Genomic DNA, 20,028 nt, shown 5'->3' on the forward strand with positions numbered 1-20,028 from the left:
ATACTAGGGTTATGCAGAAGAGTATTCTTAATTCTTAGGACATGTGTGCTGGATCCTGGGGGGTGAAGTAGCTTAGTTTCCTACTTCATTTCAAAAGATTGAGTGAGAATCAGAAGTAGCTCAAGTCTGTCATCCTAACTACTTGGGAGGTAAAGATTCAGGGATCAGTAGTTATAACTCAGAACAGAGTTCTCTTCCAGAGAAGCATTACTCTCTATCACCTCCACCTCCCAACACACACACACACAGGGGTGGGGCCTCTGGGGGCTCAAGGGCAGTTCACCACCCAGGTGTGACAATGTTATCCATCACCTGTGTCTCCCCTTCAGGCTGCAGCAGGGAAGACAGGCAGCAGCCGGAGTGGCCACCCACATCTACCTGTGCCTGTTCCTCTTGCCCAGATCTTCCTCCTCAGGAACAGGGTCGATGTCGGGGAGAGGGATGATGTAGCCGCTGTCCGCGCTCAGTCTCTGCTCATCCAGGCTCCCCTCCCAGTCCTTCAGTTTGTCTTCTTCATTCTTGTAGGTGACACCAATGTAAGCATTATCCGAGTCCACGCGCATGCGAGCAACAGCAGGATGGTCACTCTTCAGGAAGTCCAGGTGAATCTTTTCATAGCTCTGTAAGCATTTATGACACATGTTGATAATCAAGGGTTACTGACTGACTTGTCATAACGATGCGGATGCTCAAAAACTATACGCGCCAACATATCCCACAAGCATGTGGGATTTAGACAACGGAAGGAGAGTCGTATGTTAATCATCCCCAGAAATGAGGGACATGATGGAGAGATAGCTGGTGGTAGGGAATTACTACCCACAAATCTTCAGATAGCAATATCCCTTCTCTAACACAGTTGTGATGATCATGGGCCTTCCACCAAGACAAGCATGGAGCCTTCTGAAGCAATCACAGTGAGTCTCCAGGGCTCACACTGGTCCCCAAGGAAAGGGATGTCGTCTCCCATTGGGGACTTAATACCCTACACCTTCACAAGTCCCAAATACTAAGGAAGTCTAGCACTTTATATGAAAACACACACACACATTTCAACAATAGTTTCAGTCCCTGCCCAAAACACATCTCCATCAATCAATGTCTTTGACCAGGCTAAGTTAATTACATTCTGCCTCTTCCTGCCTCATTTGTGAGAGTCAGGCTCTGAACTGAGCAACAGACTCAGTGTTTGTATTCTAGCTCAGCTTAAGGGAGGGTCCAGGATAACCTCCCCTCATGCTGTACTCCAGTGAGAAGGAAGAGAAGCAGGAAGTGTGAATAGCCTTCACAGAGCCTAATGAGAATCTAAAATGAGATACAAGTTCGCTTGGGTTTGCTTCTCAAGGCTTCAGCAGAAACTTGTTCCGTTCATTTGTGTCTCCTGCCTGGGTCCATGAAATTACATATGTTCCTTTAAACAATGCCTCCTACGTCACGGAAAACCAGCTGGAGTTACAGATAACAGCTGGGCTGTCCCTTCCAGTCAGCCGACGAAAGTCAATTTCTTGTGGATTTGAGTGCATTCAAATTAGCAATTTAATAAAAGGCCCTGGATATCCTGAGACTTTTAACTGCAAAGTAGCTCCAGCAACTCAAACATCTGGAAAATCAAGGGCTTACAGGTGTCACGCCTGTGACCTGAACCGGGAACCTTGTGGGAAGGGAAGTGTTCCCATTCATCATCGCTACTAGGGACCATGGAGCACTCCAGGAAGCCCCAGACAGCAACACACCATCTATGCCCTCCTTTGAAAATTCTCCTTTCAAACAGGAACAAATACCAGCTCTTCTCTCCTCCCTTTCCCCATGGCCTTTAGCCTACTGTAATGGGCCCAGACAAACCTTTTTATATTGGCCAGGCAGCAAATTCTCTACTATCTCACTCAGGTGGTAGAAGGAGGGTCTCTTCTCAGGCTCGCTGTTCCAGCACTGCACCATGATCTCATAGCTGGAGGAGAGGCACTGAGCTTAGCGTGGGCACGGGGAGAGAGTACAGGGCCCTCTCACCCCGTGTGCCCTTAAGATATAGGCCCACAGATGGGGAGGGAACTCACACTTCACTGGTTGCATGATCAGGCTTGGCCATCCGGTACCCACTCTTGATCTTATTGTAGAAAGTAGAATCCACCATCATGCCGGGGTAGGGTGTGCCACCTAAAAAGTGAAGGAAAACAGCAACCAGGATGACAAAGGGCTTCTATGTGAACACATGAGCCACACACCGCTGGCATACTGACAGAATACACAAGGGAGCAGGGACAATCATGAAGCTCTGATGTCCTGGTTCTTTCCAGGAAATTACATGCTATGATCTCCTCATTCTCTCTCAGAAGCCTGCTTGGATCTTAAATTTAACTAGGCCTCACCTTCAGCCAAAATTGTACATCTTTAGAAGAGAAGCACTGAAGTAGTTCTCTGTGCTTCTGACCACTGGGGCTATGCACCCAAGCAAACAAAACAAACGACAAAAAAAGCAAGGAGAAATTCTGAATCCTCAAAGGCAAGAAACTCATTTTCACCAGACATGTTCAAATCATTTTAGTAAAATTCCAAGTTGGGATGGGCACTAGGGTCTCACACCTGCTTTCCTAGCTACTCAAGAGGCCACGATCTAAGGATCCAGGTTTGAAGCCAGCCTAGACAGAAAAGTCTATATGAGACCCTTATCTCCAATTAACAACCAAAAAACCAGAGGTGGAGGTATGGCTCAAGTGGTAGAGTGCCAGCCTTGAGTAAAAAAGCTAAGCACCAGCCTCACACACACACACACACACACACACACACACACACACACACACACAGAGAGACATACCCACACACACACAGAAACACACACACAACATACAAAATTCAAGTTGGAGCTTGAAATGTCTAGGTAATTACTGCTTTGAAGAAGTACAAGACTCCATTAAGCCACAAACTGGGATGATCTTCCACAGAGGAAGGGATCTAGAAAAGGAGGTTATACCAGGGAGGTATGACTGATATGTTCATGGCCAAGGTCAGGTCAAGTTCAGTTCCGTCTTTGAAACCTTCCAACACAGGCTGCTTGTCTCCTATCTAAACTCATATTACAATTTTAAGTCTAGCTATCCTTTTTGAACCATCAAGAGATCACAATCATGTCTTATTCTTTCCTTAGGATCCAGGTAAGTGTCAATACTGGGATAGAGGGTGAGGGTAAAATGACTATAGCGAGCAGCATTACTTCCATCCTGCATCTGGGTCAAATATTTCCCTTCCAGTGCTGCTCCAGAGCAACCCAAGCAATCAGAAGTCAGGCTCATACCAAGAGAAAAGATCTCCCAAAGCAGAATGCCATAAGACCAGACATCACTCAGGGTGGTGTAGAGGTTGTCAAAGATGCTCTCAGGGGCCATCCACTTCACAGGCAGGAAGGTCTGCAGAAAAAGAGGGAGGAGTTTAACCTCTCAGACTATACACTGATCATCTGAAGCAGTGAAATGGAAAAGTGTCCTCTTCAGACTGCCAATGACCTCCGCTAACAATCTTACTCACACTGTATTTCTCATGAGTATGCTCTCAGAACCTGACAACTGGTAGATCTGATGCATTCAGGAGAATGAGGTCTAGAGGATCATAGATCAAGGCCACCCCAGGCAAAAATGTCTACAAGACTCTGTCTCCAATTAACCAACCAAAAGCCAGGCTGAAGGTGGGGGCTCAAGTAATAGAACACCAACCTAGCAAGCTCAAGGGACTAAGTTCAAACCCTAGTTTGAACTTATTAACAATAAATTAATTAAATAAGGCAATGTGTAAGTTTTCCACCACTACAAAGAGTCAGCTATTAAAATAAAAATTTTGCAGCCTCTTTTAGAAATTGGTTCAGTAGAAATACTAAACAGCATAAAGTAGACACATTAGCATCCTTCAGCCTCCAAGATTGCTAGGCAGATAATAGAGATGCATAACCTTGGGTGAGTAGGTGAGAGAGTTCAGTTATTTGTTCAGGGCTAGAAAATGTCACAGCTAATGTCACGGCCACAGAAGAACCAGAGGCCAGAGTCTGGATTGAAGCCATTGTCCTTCTCTTGGTGGATATAGCAATCTTCAGTGAGCTATCTCACCATGCGTGGAGTGGCAGGGATTGAACCTATAGGTGGCAGGTGTAGCTTGAGCCATTTCATCTGCTTACAGGTGAAAGGGATGGAGAGATAGATCTAGTGGATGCTCCAATGACTATACGACAAGTGTCTCTAAGATCCATTAATTTAGCCAGTTACTGGTGATTCCCAACTGTAATCCTAGCTACTCAAGACACTAAGATCTGAGGATCACGGTTCAAAGCCAGCCTAGATAGCAAAGTCCAAGAGACTCATCTCCAAGTAACCACCAAAAAGCCAGTACTGTTAGAGTACTAGCTTTGAGGGAAAAAAAAAAAGCTCAGGGACAGAACTCAGGCCCTAGGACCAGCACAAAAATAAATAAATAAATAAAGCCTTAAAATCCTCTTGAAAAATCTATTGAAGTTTAATAACTAGAGATGCTCTCCTTGGAAATGCATGCTTATACACACAGATACACAATTTATTTTAATAAGGTCAAAACTTACTGGGTGCCAGACACCCTGTATAGCACTTTATGTGCTATAGAGAAAGAAACTGGGGCATGGAACAGACAAGGAACTAATCCCAAACCTCAGCCCTAGAGCAGGATGGAGCTAGTTAGGCTTTTTCAATTAACTTTCTAGAGCCAACTCATGAGGCTTTATACTCTTAAAATGACAGGCATGAACAGCAACAAGCAACACATGACTTCCAAGATTGAGGGGACCAAATATGGGATGGTACATACGCTGCCTTTTGACACGTAGTTGGAATCATGCATGATGTCTCTGGCCAGGCCAAAATCACAGATCTTCACAATTTTTCCTTGTGCCAGGAGGACATTGCGTGCAGCCAGGTCCCGGTGGACACACTGTATGGGAAGGGTAAGGTCAACCCAGCTATAGCCAGACCCCCTCTCGCCAGACTGGCCACTCTAAGTCAGCTACCCAGCATGCACTGCAGGAGGGGGTTCTGGCATGAAGAGCCAGCGTTCCTCTCTAACCCTCCAAATGGCCCTAAAGCTCTAGAGTACAGCTCCCAGTTCTGCTTACAGGAAGAAATCAAGAGAAGTAGGTGAGAAGCAGTTACTATCCCTGCTGCTCCAAGATCACCCCCTAGAGTCCCTTTCCACACAGCCTTCACTGGTCACCTCTAAAGAGGTCTGTGCCTTGTTGAACTTACATTTTTTGAAGCCAAAAACTCCATTCCACGGGCCACTTGGTACGTGAAGCTCAGCAAGTCCAACAGAGTAAGGCCTTCTGAGTTATCATCTGAGAGGAGGTTTTTGACTTCCGAGTCTGCAGAAATAGAATGAAAAGCATTGGAGCTGGAGGGCGGCATGGGACCTCACCTATCCTGCTTTCCAAACCCACACGGGGCTGGATTGCAACCTGCAAAGGCTCATCCAAAGACCACTTCCCCAAGAACCTCCTAAGAGTTTTTATACCTCACAAGGAAATACATAAACTATGCCAAGGAAGCGGCTGAGGATACAGCTCAATAGTAGAGCCATTTGCCTAGGCATGAAGCTCTGGTTTCAATCCCAGCATTGCAAATGAATAAGTAAATAAACAGATAAATAACAAAACGTGTCTCTCTTCAAAGAGAAATTTATTCAAGTTGAGTATTCCTAGCCCCAACATTTGAAATTCAAAACGCTCCAAAAATCCAAAACTTATTGAATGCCAATGTGACACCAAAATTTTAGAAATCCAGACCTCGTGTGACAGCGCACAGTCAAAACACAGACACAGTAAAAATATTGCATAAAATTATCATCAGGCAATGTGCATGAGGCATGTATGAACCAAAATGAATTTTGTATTTAGACCTGACTCCCATTCCCAAGATACCTCATTATGTAGACGTAAACATTCCAAATTCTAAAAAAAAAAATCCCAAACTGCTGGTTTCAGGCATTTTGGGATAAGCAACATTGAACCTGCATGCAGAAAAACATACTAGGTTGTGTATGCACATACATGTTTACACTTATAGTACTAGGCCCAATCTAAACCAATCTCCACACAGAATTTTTTTGTTGTTCGCCCCTTAGATTTCTCTTTTCTACCTTAGCCGTCGCCTCAGCCATATTGAAAACCTACACACATACACACTAAATTTTTCCATCACAAATGAAGACACTTTGAAAAAAATGTTCTGGCCTGAAGCCAATGGCTCATGCCTATAATCCTAGCTCCTGAGAAGACTGAGCTCTGAGGATCATAGTTTGAAGCCAGTTCAAGCAGAAAAGTCCATGAGACTCTAATCTCCAATTAACCGCCAAAAATCCAGAAGAAGTATGATTCAATTGATTCAGGAGCACCAACTTCCAGCAAAAAAAGCCAAACAGGAATGGGAGTTCAAGCCCTTACTATTGGCACAAAGACCAAGTTTCTAGGGGTTGATTGGTTTTCTTTTTAAAGCTGCCCTCAGGGTACTGTGGTTATAATTTGTCTATTAAACAGAAGATGCAGCAAACTACCATTACAGACCCTTTCACATGGACTTCCTTTTGTGTGCAACAAATCTACTTTTCCCAACTCATGCCATCTGGACAGGCCCCAGGGTTTTCGAAGAAGGCGGCAATCTCAGCCAGCAGTTCTCAATCCTTTCTGAGAATTTTCAGGGGAGTGAAAAGCAGCCCTCACCATTCACATTTTTTTTTCAGCCAGCTACATACAGGAAGGCCAGAAAACCATGGTCTGCCTGCCAACAGGGCCTGGGCTTGAGCATGACTCAGTCCACAGTGCGGTCTAGGAAGTAATATAAACTATTTTTAACCATATGGGAGGGGAGAGGAAATGCTGGTTCTGATGGCTCTCACTGGGTAAACTAAAAAGTGTTTGGAAGTTCACCAGTTTGGCAAGGTGAAATGACTGGAACTTGGAACTGGAGAAATGGAAAATAATATTATGTACTGAGCTTTGCAAAACAGGCACATTCTTTTCTTTTTTTTCTTTGTAATGAGCTGTACCTTGCTCGTGGAAGCATTCAGAGCACCTTAGTGATGTCCAAATCACTTTTCCTGACAGCTCAACATTGCTCCCTCTGGTATGCCTCCAGCTAGGTAACTACCCTGGAGTTCATAAAGACTTCCAACCACACCACATACGCCTCTGTTTTGAAAACAGACAGACCTGTCTTCAAACAACAGTCAGTACAAAAACTTGTCAGGAAATACAACTTTAAGTTGCCTACTCTACAGCATCTACCACATTGGATGCTAGCAAAGCTAAAAGCAAGAATTACTGCACACATAGCAGAATCATATAAAGCTTGAGAAAAGTACACACACAGCCACACACACACACACACACAATGGAGGGAAGAGGTGACATTGTTCACAAAGAAATGTACTCTTTACCTGACTTATGTAACTGCAACTCCTTTGTGTACCACCTTTACAATAACAATTTTAAAAAATTTTTAACCCACAATAACAAAAAAATAAGATTGCCAGCATTCAATTTTACCAACGGCATTTAATAAAAACAATTTTCATTTGTTAAAAATGTAAAAAGACATGTAAAGAAAAAAGAAAGTCGTATTAAAAATAAATTTTGCTGGGCACCAGTGGCTCATGCCTGTATCCTCGTTACTCATGAGGCTAAAATCTGAGGATCTGAGGATCACAGTTCAAAGCCATCCCAGGCAGGAAAGTCTGTGAGACTCTTATCTCAATTAATCACCAGATAATCAGAAGTGGCACTGTGGCTCAAAGTGGTAGAGCGCTAGCATTGAGCGAAAGAGCTCAGGAACAGCACCCAGGCCCTGAGTTCAAGCCCCATGAGTGATGGGAGAAAAATTAATTATATTTAAAGTTTAAGAAACAGATCACATGAATCTATTTGTTTACTTAGTTATTTTTGCAATGATAAGTATTTTTTCTGAGCCACACACCCAGCCCGTCCTGCATAGGTACCATGTGCTCCATGAGTTCCATCATCCTTGTTCAACTTCCTCTGAGAAGTCTTAACATTATATTCAACCACCAGACAATCAAAATACCCAGAGTGAGTAAAGACACTATTACCTAACATAGATTTCTTCTTATAGGAGGCTGGCCGATCATACAGCGATCTCTGGATGTCTGAGTATTTAGACACCTCTTTTCTTTCCAGCATGGGAACATACTGAGTGGTGTCAGCTTGCTTCATGTCCATGTAGTCACCGTTGTTTTCAAAAGATAAAATCACATAGCTGTAAAAACAGATGAAGCAATGTTATCCAGGGTGACCTCTGGAGAGGGCACCCAGTAGATGGATCAGAAGATGCTGATTTGGGCACCTATAATATGCAGATACTGAGAAAGGCATGGGGGTCACAGGTAGAGCAGATGCAAAATCAGTATGTGCCCTTCACATGAAGTGGTTGAGGCTGGGAGATGAGCAGGAATCAATTGCACAAATATACAGTCATCAAATCCAGCTATTCTATGAGAGTAAAGAGGTTTTGCTAGCAAAATGAATTCTTGGGGAAGGAAACACCTTCCTGAACGTTCCAAAGAATGAAGCCCATTGACAAAGGTGGGAAACGTTGCGGGAATATCTGGGTTCCACAAATGTTTGCTTCCACGATCCTTCTTTACTGATGTGCCTAAATTGTCTTCAGTGTTGCTCCTCCATACTTCCTGTCAGCAGGAACACAGACTTCCTGAAGAACCACACTGAAGACAGAGGGCTCTGTTCCCAAAGACTTATAGAGTGTTAAGTCCACTTGGGGACTTCCATGACATTAAATCTGTCATTACTCTTTCTATCTTTCAACTGCCCCATGGCTTGGGCAGACAATCCTACCACCCAATAAATAAATAAGTAAATAAGAAAGTAAATAAATAAATAACTGGTGTCCATTAAGTAATTTAATACAAAGTATATTCATTGTCCTTTCTGATCTTACAGGACTTCATATGCATAGATCATTACTATCACTTACAAGTTTCTGTTTGGAAACACTCTCATTGGCTTAATTTATAGGCCCAAGTCAACAAGGAGCAATAGCTCAAGCTTGGAGATCCTCAAGCTATAAAAACTCAGGCATCGCTGACCACAGATGTATTTTACACATCCTAATGGATTATATGTAAATAGCAGAATGGCTCCTCAAATGATTTCAACTCTCACTCTGATTCTCATTCAAGACTGTCAGCACAGCTTTCTCATATGATGTCCAAAACACCTGCAGACATCATGCATCCATCCACACAGTCATGGATGACTGAACAGAAACCGTCTAGTCTTGCTACCTATGACACAGAATCTCTAAGGCCATGAGTTTTCTTCATTTGTGAGGTTTGTAAGTTAATGGCACAGCAGTCTCTTTTCATACTCACCTTCGTGTACTTTCATCAGCTGGGTTCAATCCAAAGATGTCCAGCTCTTTCTTTGGTTTCTCTGGGTGGTGGCTCATGAAGCTGTCCCTATTCTTATGCAAATAGTTCACCAAATCCCCATAAAAGCAGTACTCTGTGATGATGTAAATAGGGCCTGTGGAGACCAAAATCAGTTAGGAGAGGAACAGAATGGCCATGAATTGCTGTGTGTGGACAGTCAAGAGCTTTTTCTCCAAAGCAGTGAGTTTCTATCAATTTAATGGACTCCACTAAAGAATTGGGTGGTGAGGGAAGGAGGGGAGAATTGCCAATTCACACAACTCATGCCAACTCTCATCGTAGGTCAGGGAGCCTACCTGACTTGGTACAGGCTCCCAGCAAGTTCACGATGTTCAGGTGTGGTCCCAGGTGAGTCATTATCTTCAGTTCAGACATGAGAGCTTGTTTCTCACTGGATCTGGCTGTGGCTGTGGAAGAAATAAATCATGTATCAGTTTAACTGAACTACCTACTTCTCATTCACAGAAAAATTGTGACTCTATTTATGAAGAGTCTAGAAGAAGAGTAGACGATCCACTCACCCTAGACTTTAATGACTACTCTATAGTCTTTAGGGGAAAAAGAAGCTACTAGAGAAATAACAACTCCTGATTTCCAAAAATATGAGTGACAATAGCAATAAAAAAAGAAAACAGCCTCATCAACAAATAATCTAAATACATATAAAACCTAGAGCCCAGCTAGGCAATGGTGGCTCATGCCTCTAATCCTACCTACTCAGGAATCTGAGATCTGTGGATCATAGTTCAAAGCCAGCCAGGGCAGAAAAGTCCATGAGACTCTTATCTCCAATTAACCAACAAAAACAAGTGTAGATGTGGCTCAGGTGGTAGGGCACCAACCTTTAGCCAAAAAGCCAGGGGAGAGTGCAAGGCCCTGAGTTCAAACCCCAGTATTAGCATATGTGCATACACACACACACACACACACACACACACACACACACATACACACACACACACACACACACACACACACACACACACACAGAGTCAATAACCCAGTTGCAAACCTAAATTTACTGTCTAGTAGCTCTCTGTTCAAAATAGGACCAGCCAGCAGCACTTACGTTTGAGCATCTTCACTGCCACCTTCATGACAGGCTGGGATCGGCTCAATCCATAGGCTGTTCCTTCAACCACCTTCCCAAATGCACCAGACCCCAAGATCCGACCTGCAGACAAGCAGAACAATGAACACACGCCACCCCCAGGCCTTGCCTCAGCTTCTGAGTGCAGCCAGCACTCAGAGGTACCCGCTGAATGAGTGTTTTGCCCATATTGAGTAAGCCTAATTATTCCTCCAAGTCATCATGTCAGAAAGAGAATAGAGCCCACAGGGGAGGAAATTAGTGTAATTGTTTTTGTCAAATAACATTTGCAATGGAAAGGAAAACAGACGGGAGAAAGGAGGGGTGGCCCTCCCTGTGCGAACATTGGCTCCCCGCTATAGGTGCTGGCCAGGCCCTGGGCTCTTCTGCACTTGCTTCTGTGGCTTCCACCCAAATCCCCTGGTTCTCTACCCTTCTGTTTTCTGCGTGCAAATAGAAGCATCCTTTGCATAACATAAATCCTTAACCACTGGCAATACTTCGGAACAGTCACTGATTGCATGGAATGCACAAATGAAAGCTTCAAGCTGTGGCTGCCTCTGACAGAGAGCCTCAACCCTGGGCTATAAGCATGCCCTGAGAACAAGCCTTTCCCTCATGCAGAGAAAAAGAAAAGAGAACCTGAAGCCCATCCTAAAGCTCCCATCATATTCCAGGGGCCAACTTTGACCATGTGCAGCCCAGGTAGGGAATGACCCAGCTCATGAGGGACACACAGAGCCAGCACTGTCCACTCCCTGGGTCTGCTGTTGACACTGTACTCATATAAGTCACCCCTACAAACACCTTGACCTCACCCAGAAACACAAACCCAAAGCAGTGCCTGTCAGAGATGTTTGGCCTTGTCTCCCCTGCTCCCCATACTTTATTACTTTTTAACTTCTATAAGCACTTCATCCCTTTTTGGGAAACAGTAGTAAAAATATAATAAAGAAAGCTGAAGTATAAGCATTTGAAATTGGAAGCCACAAGGATGACTTATTCTTAGAGAGTTATTTAAACCTACACCTTGCAGTGTTCTGGAATGAGACGTGTAGGCAGGTAATTAAAATATAACTGTACTTGGTGAGATTATTCATTGTGAGCATCCTGGAGCTCTAACTTTTATTTCCCTTTGTCTTGTTTTCAATCATTCAGAATGTAATTTGAAAAACAAAAACAGAACTCCCTTGGACTTCATGCATTGTTCTTGGCCCAGGAAGAAAATATTTTAAATCTTTAAAAGCTGACTTGGCTATTTTTCTGTTTTGATATTAAATGTATGTATACTTTTGTATTCCATATACAAGGAATTCCTTATGGGTCCCCAGAATTTTCTTTTTTTTTTTATTGTGAAAATACTGTACAGAGGGGTTACAATTACATGACCCAGAATTTTCTGTACTGGTTCAAAGTATACTTTGTAGCTATTTCATTCATTTCTTATTTTGTCCTTTATACTTAGAATTTCCTTTTTAATTTGGATTATTTTCAAAGGTTGATCTTTTTGTCAGGCTTTCTCATATTCTCTTCTCCCTTTATAAAATTTTCTTTGGCTGTAATTTGTTATGGTATATGATTTTTTTGATACAATTAACTCCTCTTATGTATGTGTGGCAGTACTGGTGTTTGAACTTAGAGCCTTATAAGACAGACATGGTACCACTTAAACCATATCTGTATTTTTCTGTTTTACTTTTTGGCCAATTTCTCACTTTTTTAACTAGGCTAGCTGAAGACTGCCATCTTCCTATTTCTGTCTCAGATATAGCTAGAATTATAGGCATGCAACACCATGGTTGCTTTTTTGATAAGGTGAGGGCCTCTAATATTTTTCCCATGCTGAACTTGAGCTATGATTCTTCTGATCTCTACCTCCCAAGTGGCTGGGTTTATAGATGTATACCACCAAGCTAGTTGAGACTTTTATTTTGTAGTGTTGGGAGTAGAACCCAAGGCAGGGCATGTGCTCTATCCCTAAATACCCCTGCCTTCATCTCCAAGCAACTCGTTTTCAAGATGGAAATATTTAGCTCGGCATCAATGGCTCATGCTTGTAATCTTGGCCACACGGAGGACCACCAAAACTGGTCTATGCAGAAAACTGCCAGTCTATGCAGAAAAATCCAAGAGATTCTATCTTAAATTAACCAGCAGAGTACATTACTGGATGCAAGTGGTCCTGTACCAGCCATGAGCAAACAAGCCTAACAAGAGCTCAAGGCCCTAAGTTTGAGGCATATTGCCACCATTTTTTTTTTAATAGATGGAAGTTGTTCTGCTAGAAAATTTTTGTTCCATGCTCCTTACAAAGCAAAGCTCAGATCCCTTAATGTGACCCAGGCCTGGAAACAGTAAGGGATACAAGCAAGAATTGAGTCTTGGGAGGTGGTATCTTACCAAGGACGAGTCCATCCCTTGGAAACTCCCATCTTGAATCATAAGGCAGCTGCATCGGGTCCACATAAATATATTCGTGTCCATCGGGGCTAATTGATTCAATGACCCTCCAGCGAATTTCATACCTTGGTTTCTATAAATAACCAGAACAGAAAGTTGGTAAGTTATCAAAGATCTCAAGGCACCAAATCCTCAATCGCAGCAGCAGTGACAGTGACCAGACAGAGGAAGGACCAATGCCATTTGTTCTACCTGGCATCCCTGAGCCCTTTCTCTGGGCCAAGCCCTGAACATGGCTGCTATTCTCATTCTGACTGGCTTTGAAGATGTTCAATGCTCTGAGAAAATACGTACCTGCTTCCAAATAACAACCAGGACAATCAGTGAGATGATCACAATCACCAACAGTACCAGGACTGCAGCTGCCACCGTGAGTTCAGAACGTAGGGCTGGGAGACAAAAAAGAAATAGGTATGGTAGATATTTTTCCAGCAGATACACAGTAAGGGGGTGGGGAGGCCTAGCTGGATATTTCTCAGTGGTGGAGGAGAAGTGTGAGAATTGTCTATTCACTGGAGGAATAGACAATACCATCTTGCAAACAAACACCTGCACCCACCAAACCATACAACTCTCTCTTGGCAAAAGTAAGGGGCCAAATTCAATCCAGGAAACCAATACTTTCCAAGTATAATCTCTTAAATAGAGTATGACTAGGAACAATAAAGACTAATCGATGAGAGAGATTTTGCAGAAACTTCTACTGCATAAGCTTTATTACAAAACTTATTTTTTGAAAGATTATATTTTTTCCTATTCCTTTGGGTTCCATTTATTCAATTTATTTAAGTCATGGCATTCAATATATACTATGTATAAAATGAACTATGCATCTGGTGGACAAGGACAGAAGGGGGAAACTGGGAGAAGGGGAAGGGGTGACACTGTCTAAGAAGAGCTGTACTCATTAACTGACTTACGGAATTGTAACCCCTCTGTACAGCTCCTTAATAATGATAAAAATTATATTTTTCAAAAAATGAGATCTATCTCCAGGTGCCCATGGCTTACACTTATAATCCTAGCTACTCAAGAAGTAGAGTACTAGCTCAAGGACAGCACCCAAGCACTGAGTTCAAATCCTAGGACCAGCATTAAAAAAAGAAGAAGAAGAAGAATTCAACCTGTCTCAACTGTTATAAGGAGCAATGAAATAAGGGTCTCCTCACACACAGGGATGTTTAGACTAGAAACTCAGTCATGATACTATTAAACAAGCAAAATTCTCAGGGGCTTCTCCAAAATGCAGCTTTGTGAATGCATCTCCAAGGAACGTTCTGATATTCAGAGGTACCCCCCTTAAGTGCATTCATAGTGGAATTTTTTGTTGTTTTTTTGTTTGTTTGTTTGTTTTTTGGTTATGGGGCCTGAACTCTGGGCCTGGGTGCTGTCCCTCAGCTCTTCAGCTCAAGGCTAGCGCTCTACCACTTGAGCCACAGTGCCACTTCTGGCTTTTTCTGCTTATGTGGTGCTGAGGAATGGAACCCAGGGCCTCAGGCATGCAAGGCAAGCACTCTACCACTGAGCCACCTTCCCAGCCCCTCATAGCAGAATTTTTAACTTGGGACCTTCATTTCTATAGGGCCCTATCTAGGTCTTTGGGTCCACCTGAGGAAGGCAGGGCTCAGCTGATGGCCTGGTGTTGTCCTGACTGGTGAGCAACTTACTGGGGGCTACCAGCTTCAGCTCTCGGTTCCCAGTCCCAAGGAGATTCTTAGCCAGGCATCTAACTGCAATGGTCTCCTCCACTTTGGCAAATGTCACTCGGCCCTCCACGGTACTCTTGTCTCGAGGATGGATCTCCGTGAGAATATTAGAGACATTGTTGGCTAGAAATGTCCATGAAGTTTCATTGTTACATCTAGAGAGGAAAAGGACATAAAAATAGAGCCAATTATTGGGAGTTGTGAAGAGGAACACATCTGTGACCTTGTCTATTTCTTGACCTACACTTGTAGATACTGCAGGTTGTCTCTCTTATTATGTGAGCAGTAGATTCATTTGTACACACCCAACTAAATAACTGAAATTAATTGTTTGTGAAGGGGGTGAAGCTAAACATAAGCCAATAAAGAGAAAACTACTGATCCTAAATCTTGAGCATATGAACAAACTGAGCAATTGAACATCAAGCTTGTTTGACAATCCCAACTATCTAATCCTTGAAAAAAGTCTATCACCCTCCCTTCCCAGCACTCACACTGGGAAGGGCTTCTTAGGTGTCAGTAGAATTGGGAAAGCTCTGGATTGAGTTTTAAGACCTAGAGTCTTAGCCTTAGGGGAAGGTAGGACAAAGAATCTCAGCCTTTAGGGAGAAGCAGATTTCTGGACACAACAATAACCATGGGGAAGAAGCAACCCAGATCACCCATGCCCATTTAAGAAGATAGAGGAAGATGGAAATGAAGAGGATTAGCAGGACTATAATCAAAATGCATTAGATACATATACAAAAATGTCATAATGAAACCCAGTGCTTTATTCAATTAAGATACATTAATTTAAAAATAATTAAAGATATAGCCAAGTACAGTGGAACATGCCTGTAATCCCAGCACTGAGGAGGCTAAGGAATGAAGAGTTTGAGCTCCACGTCCACCTGAAATATAGGGAGACCTTATCTCATTTAAAAAAAAGGGAGGGGAGAGCAAAAGAGAGGTAAGGCAGAATAGAGGGAGTCTCTGGTCACAAGGAAATTGTTTTCATTTAGATTCACATGCCACTTTAGCTACCAAAGCAAAGTGTACCAAGTAAGAATTATGATGTAAAAACTATGGGCTGCAGTATGAAAAACCCTCTGGGGACAGTGGTTCTTAAAATTTATCTTTTTGAGAACCAAAGAAAGCCATGGGTCTTCTCCCTACAGCTCTTTATGAACACACACACACACACACACACACACACACACACACACACACACACACACACACACACACACACACACACACACACACACACACACACACACACACACACACACTGGACACTGGGGTCCACATTCAGAGCCTTTCCTTATAGTTTATGAGTAGCATGAGCCTTAGGCTAAATAAGAATTGCAAATACATATAATGGCCAGCCAAACAAATAGCAGGCATTTGAAGTCCTTTGTCTCAAGTAGGGAGCAGTCTGAGTATAGAGGAAAAGAGACCTCTGCTTTACATACTTCTTAATGTCCTTGCAGATCATCCACTCAACGTCAGGAAGAGGCACACCTCTGGCCATGCACCTCACAGTCTGTCCTCCCCCAGAGGCATGGTGATCATCCACCAACTCCAGAATGGAGGAAGGCACTACAAGAGGTAGAAAGAGGTCAGAATTGGGCAGTTGGTATCCCAGAACTTATGGAGACTTATGTGACATGTAAGTTCAGAAGATGTGGCATTCATACCACAATCTGGACCCAGTTGTCTGAGTACTAGTCCTGCTTTAACAGACATGCTTGGTTAGGAGGATTTTCTGGGATATTTTAAAACCAGAATGAGGAAAGTGAAAATTGCCTATGGTCATTTGGCTTGACAGACAAAGAGAGTCTTTAAATTGAATTAGAGTTTAGGATTTGACTAATGGATTCAACTAAAGTATGATCTAAAGCACATCTGTGGGACATTATTAGGCTTTAAAGACTCTTTTTTTAAAAATAATCTGTGGTCAAATAAGTTAGAGAGATAGGTTAATACTTCTATCACAGATTTAAGGATCAAGCGCCCACCTACAACAGCACCTGCCCCACAGAGGAATTGCATGAATAGATGCTGAACTTGAATGTAAGCAGGCCCAGGCACTCTGTTCAGGCAGGGACCACTCTGCAACATCAGCATGGGAAGCTAAGCAAAATCATCCAAGATGGCTGAAGGTCATCAAAGGTCATCTGGACCAAAAAAGGATCACTTTGTCCTTCTCAGTACGAGAGGCACAAACAGGACCTAAAAAAGCCATTCCCACTCATAGCATTCAGAGTAACTGACCCTCTGGGATTGTGGGATAAGCATCCATCATCCAAAATACTAGGGATTAGAAGTGTTTTGGACTGGGTTGGAGCTCAGTAGTAAAAGCACTTGCCTAACATGTGCAAAGCTATGGGTTCAAGCCTCAGCACTGCAAAAAAAAAAAAAATCAGAAATGCTTTGGATTTCAGATAATCTCCGAGTTTAGAAAACTTCATAAACACAATACGATACTTTGTAGAGATGGGACCTAGTCTCAATATTAAATTCATTTATATAGATACACCTTTTGGGGGGGAAGGGGGTTAACTAGAAGGAAGATTCTCACAGACTTTTCTACCCAGGCTGGCTTTGAACCACAATCCTTAGATCTCAGCCACCTGTGTAGCTAGGAGTATAGGCATAAGCCACCAGAGTCTAGCAATTTTTAAAATTGGTGTGGGCATGGTCGGTTTGATCACTGTCATCCCTTCCATTGTTCCCCTCTGAATACATCTATACATATCCTGGAAATGAATTTGTTCAGTAGTTGTGTGTCCCTGCATTTTCACAGTGACCCACCCCTAGATGTCAGGTATCGGGTTGTGCGGCATGACATCTGTGCTCAAAAAGTTTCAGACTTTGCAGCATTCTAGAGTTTTGGATTGGGAATGTTCAACTTCTCCCTGCATCTGGAGGTACAGCAAAGCTGTCCCTGACATGTGTCATCTTCACTTCCAACTGTAAAGTGTTGTTTTCCTCCACAGCCTGGGAAAGGAATGCCAAGCTGTCTAGGAGACAGCCATTCTGAAAGCTGGCCTTGCCTTTGTACACTGTTACATACCTTGAGTTAATAGTTCAAAAGTATAACTCTTCACATCATCCTCATTTTGAACTATGACTGTATAGTGGCCACTGTCTTCTTCTTTAGCACGGATGAGTTTTAATTTGCTCCGATACCTTCAAAGAAGAGAACTTCGAGTAAGCAATAACTAAATAAACTCAATTATCATCTTCAACTTGAATTCCATTTTTCGTAATTTTTTTCTTATACATATCAATCTCTTTTTCTGCACTTCTCAATATAGTTCCCATGTATTGAAGGTCTGAATGCAGACACCAAAGAAAACCAGGTGTTTTGAGATAAGCAAAGACCATCTGCAAGAGTTATCAGTGGCAAGACGTCACTTAGGAATAGGAATAGACACTGCCCACAGCTTTTCTTTTTTAAAGAAAATCCATGACTTATTAACTTTTAAACAAAATACCTGTTTTCCATAACTGTCATTTAGATGATTCTGCCAAACAATGGAATGTTGAGGAGAATGAGGGTACTCTATGTTGATCAGAACAGGAGTGAAGGATTCAACAGTCCTGCTTTTATTTTTTTTTTACATTTACTTATAGAAACACTGAAAGCTTTCATAAGAACCTAGTGATACTTAACAAAAGTGTTTTTCTGTGGAGAGGAGCAGATAACTGGACAGTTGGGGTCAGGAATAGAAGGGAAGTTTCTTCCTCACATCCTCTTCTTGCTTGATATTCTTTTTTTTTTCCAGTCCTGGGGCCTGGGCACTGTCCATGAGCTTCTTTTGCTCAAGGCTGGTACTCTACCACTTGAATCACAGTGCCACTTCCAGCTTTTTCTGTTTATGTGATACTGAGGAATCAAACCCAGGGCTTCATACATGCTAGCTAAGCAAGCACTCTACCACTAAGCCACATTCCCAGCCCCTCTTGCTTGATTTTATTTGTAAAGCATGGGATTCCACCACCAACTCAGAAAGGTAAATTATAAAAAAGACACTGTTTCATACTTTTATTAATAGGTTTTCCTGAAAAAGTTCCTACATATAGTATACATGGTATTTGGCTTGCTGTGTGTGATAATATGTTCCCATTTGATTGTCCTTTGTAAAACATCACAATTGACAACAAATGCAAATGGAATTGTGAAGAAGAGCCTTGGTCATTGGGAAGATGTTGGGCATTATTGAATTGTCCCTGGCCTGTTTACTGTGTACAAACACAATAATTCTGAGGATTCATTAAGTGAGTTTGCCTGTAGAGAAGTATTCTATAGGCTCAAAAATAATTTTGCAAATACTGGGTCCAAGGACCTGTATAAAAAGAGACTGGGCTGACTTTTCCTGTTGGTTGCACCATATTAGATTTTCTTTGGGACTAGAATTCCTAAGAGCTCTCTCAGGCACACTTGGCAGCTGGTGACCAAATGATCCTGTGATATATATTATCTATGTATATTCAGCCTGCGAGACCACTGGTTTTAACTCCAAATATCCCCTTCACTATATCTGTCCCACAATAGGGATACAAAAAATATGTGGTGAAGAATTTTTTTAATCATACAAAAGACTTTAAAGGACTCTAGAATCACTGGAAAAGTCAGCTTTCCAAACCCACTCAGTTAGCAAGCTTGATTTGTCATTGCTACTGACTGCAGCCTGCAGAACTTGTTTAGACCATATGAACAGTCCAGGATTATCCTGTTCCTCTTGGGCTTCACAGTTCCTAGTGGAAAGCTGCCCACCTCATGTGTATCTTCATTTCACGTCACCAGAAGGCCTCCTAGGGCTGGGGTGTGGCACAATGGTAGAAAAATTGCTAACATGCTAGGGAGGGGCCTTCCTTGGGTCCCATCCCCAGCACCACAAAAGAGAAAGGAGGAGGAGAAGGAGGAGGAGGAGGAAGAGGAGGAGGAGGAGGAGGAGGAGGAGGAGGAGGAGGAGGAGGAGGAGGAGGAGGAGGAGGAGGAGGAGGAGGAGGAGGAGGAGGAGGAGGAGAGGAAGGAAGGAAGGAAGGAAGGAAGGAAGGAAGGAAGGAAGGAAGGAAGGAAGGAAGGAAGGAAGGAAGGAAGGAAGGAAAAGAAGGACCTTTTAGATTCAGTATTCCTTTTTTGTTGGTGTTGGTCATGGGGCTTGACCTCTGGTCCTGGGCACTGTCCCTGAGCTCTTCACCTCAAGACTAGTGCTCTACCACTTTGAGCCACTGCACCACTTGTTTTCTGGTGGTTAATTGAAGAGAAGAGTCTCATGGTCTTTCCTGTCTGGGCTGGCTTTAAACCATGAT

General features: G+C 42.8%; 1 protein-coding gene across 2 annotated transcripts in view; it reads right to left on the minus strand.

Moving 5' to 3' along the window:
• Pdgfra (platelet derived growth factor receptor alpha) overlaps positions 1-20,028 on the minus strand; it is a 43,995-nt gene that overhangs the window by 4,095 nt on the left and 19,872 nt on the right. For both annotated transcript variants that reach the window (XM_070012894.1, XM_070012896.1), the window contains exons 8-22: positions 17,783-17,898; positions 16,179-16,305; positions 14,683-14,876; positions 13,310-13,404; positions 12,956-13,088; positions 10,535-10,639; positions 9,762-9,872; positions 9,406-9,559; positions 8,107-8,273; positions 5,253-5,368; positions 4,819-4,941; positions 3,290-3,401; positions 2,055-2,154; positions 1,843-1,948; positions 379-620 (exon numbers count right to left, since the gene is read on the minus strand). In XM_070012894.1, the coding sequence (XP_069868995.1) occupies positions 379-620; positions 1,843-1,948; positions 2,055-2,154; positions 3,290-3,401; positions 4,819-4,941; positions 5,253-5,368; positions 8,107-8,273; positions 9,406-9,559; positions 9,762-9,872; positions 10,535-10,639; positions 12,956-13,088; positions 13,310-13,404; positions 14,683-14,876; positions 16,179-16,305; positions 17,783-17,898 (2,001 nt within the window). The remainder of the gene's footprint in view (positions 1-378; positions 621-1,842; positions 1,949-2,054; positions 2,155-3,289; positions 3,402-4,818; positions 4,942-5,252; positions 5,369-8,106; positions 8,274-9,405; positions 9,560-9,761; positions 9,873-10,534; positions 10,640-12,955; positions 13,089-13,309; positions 13,405-14,682; positions 14,877-16,178; positions 16,306-17,782; positions 17,899-20,028) is intronic.

The sequence above is a fragment of the Dipodomys merriami genome, unplaced genomic scaffold (genome assembly GCF_024711535.1).
Source record: "Dipodomys merriami isolate MVZ:Mamm:240054 unplaced genomic scaffold, mDipMer1.0.p SCAF_9, whole genome shotgun sequence".
Classification (NCBI taxonomy): domain Eukaryota; kingdom Metazoa; phylum Chordata; class Mammalia; order Rodentia; family Heteromyidae; genus Dipodomys; species Dipodomys merriami.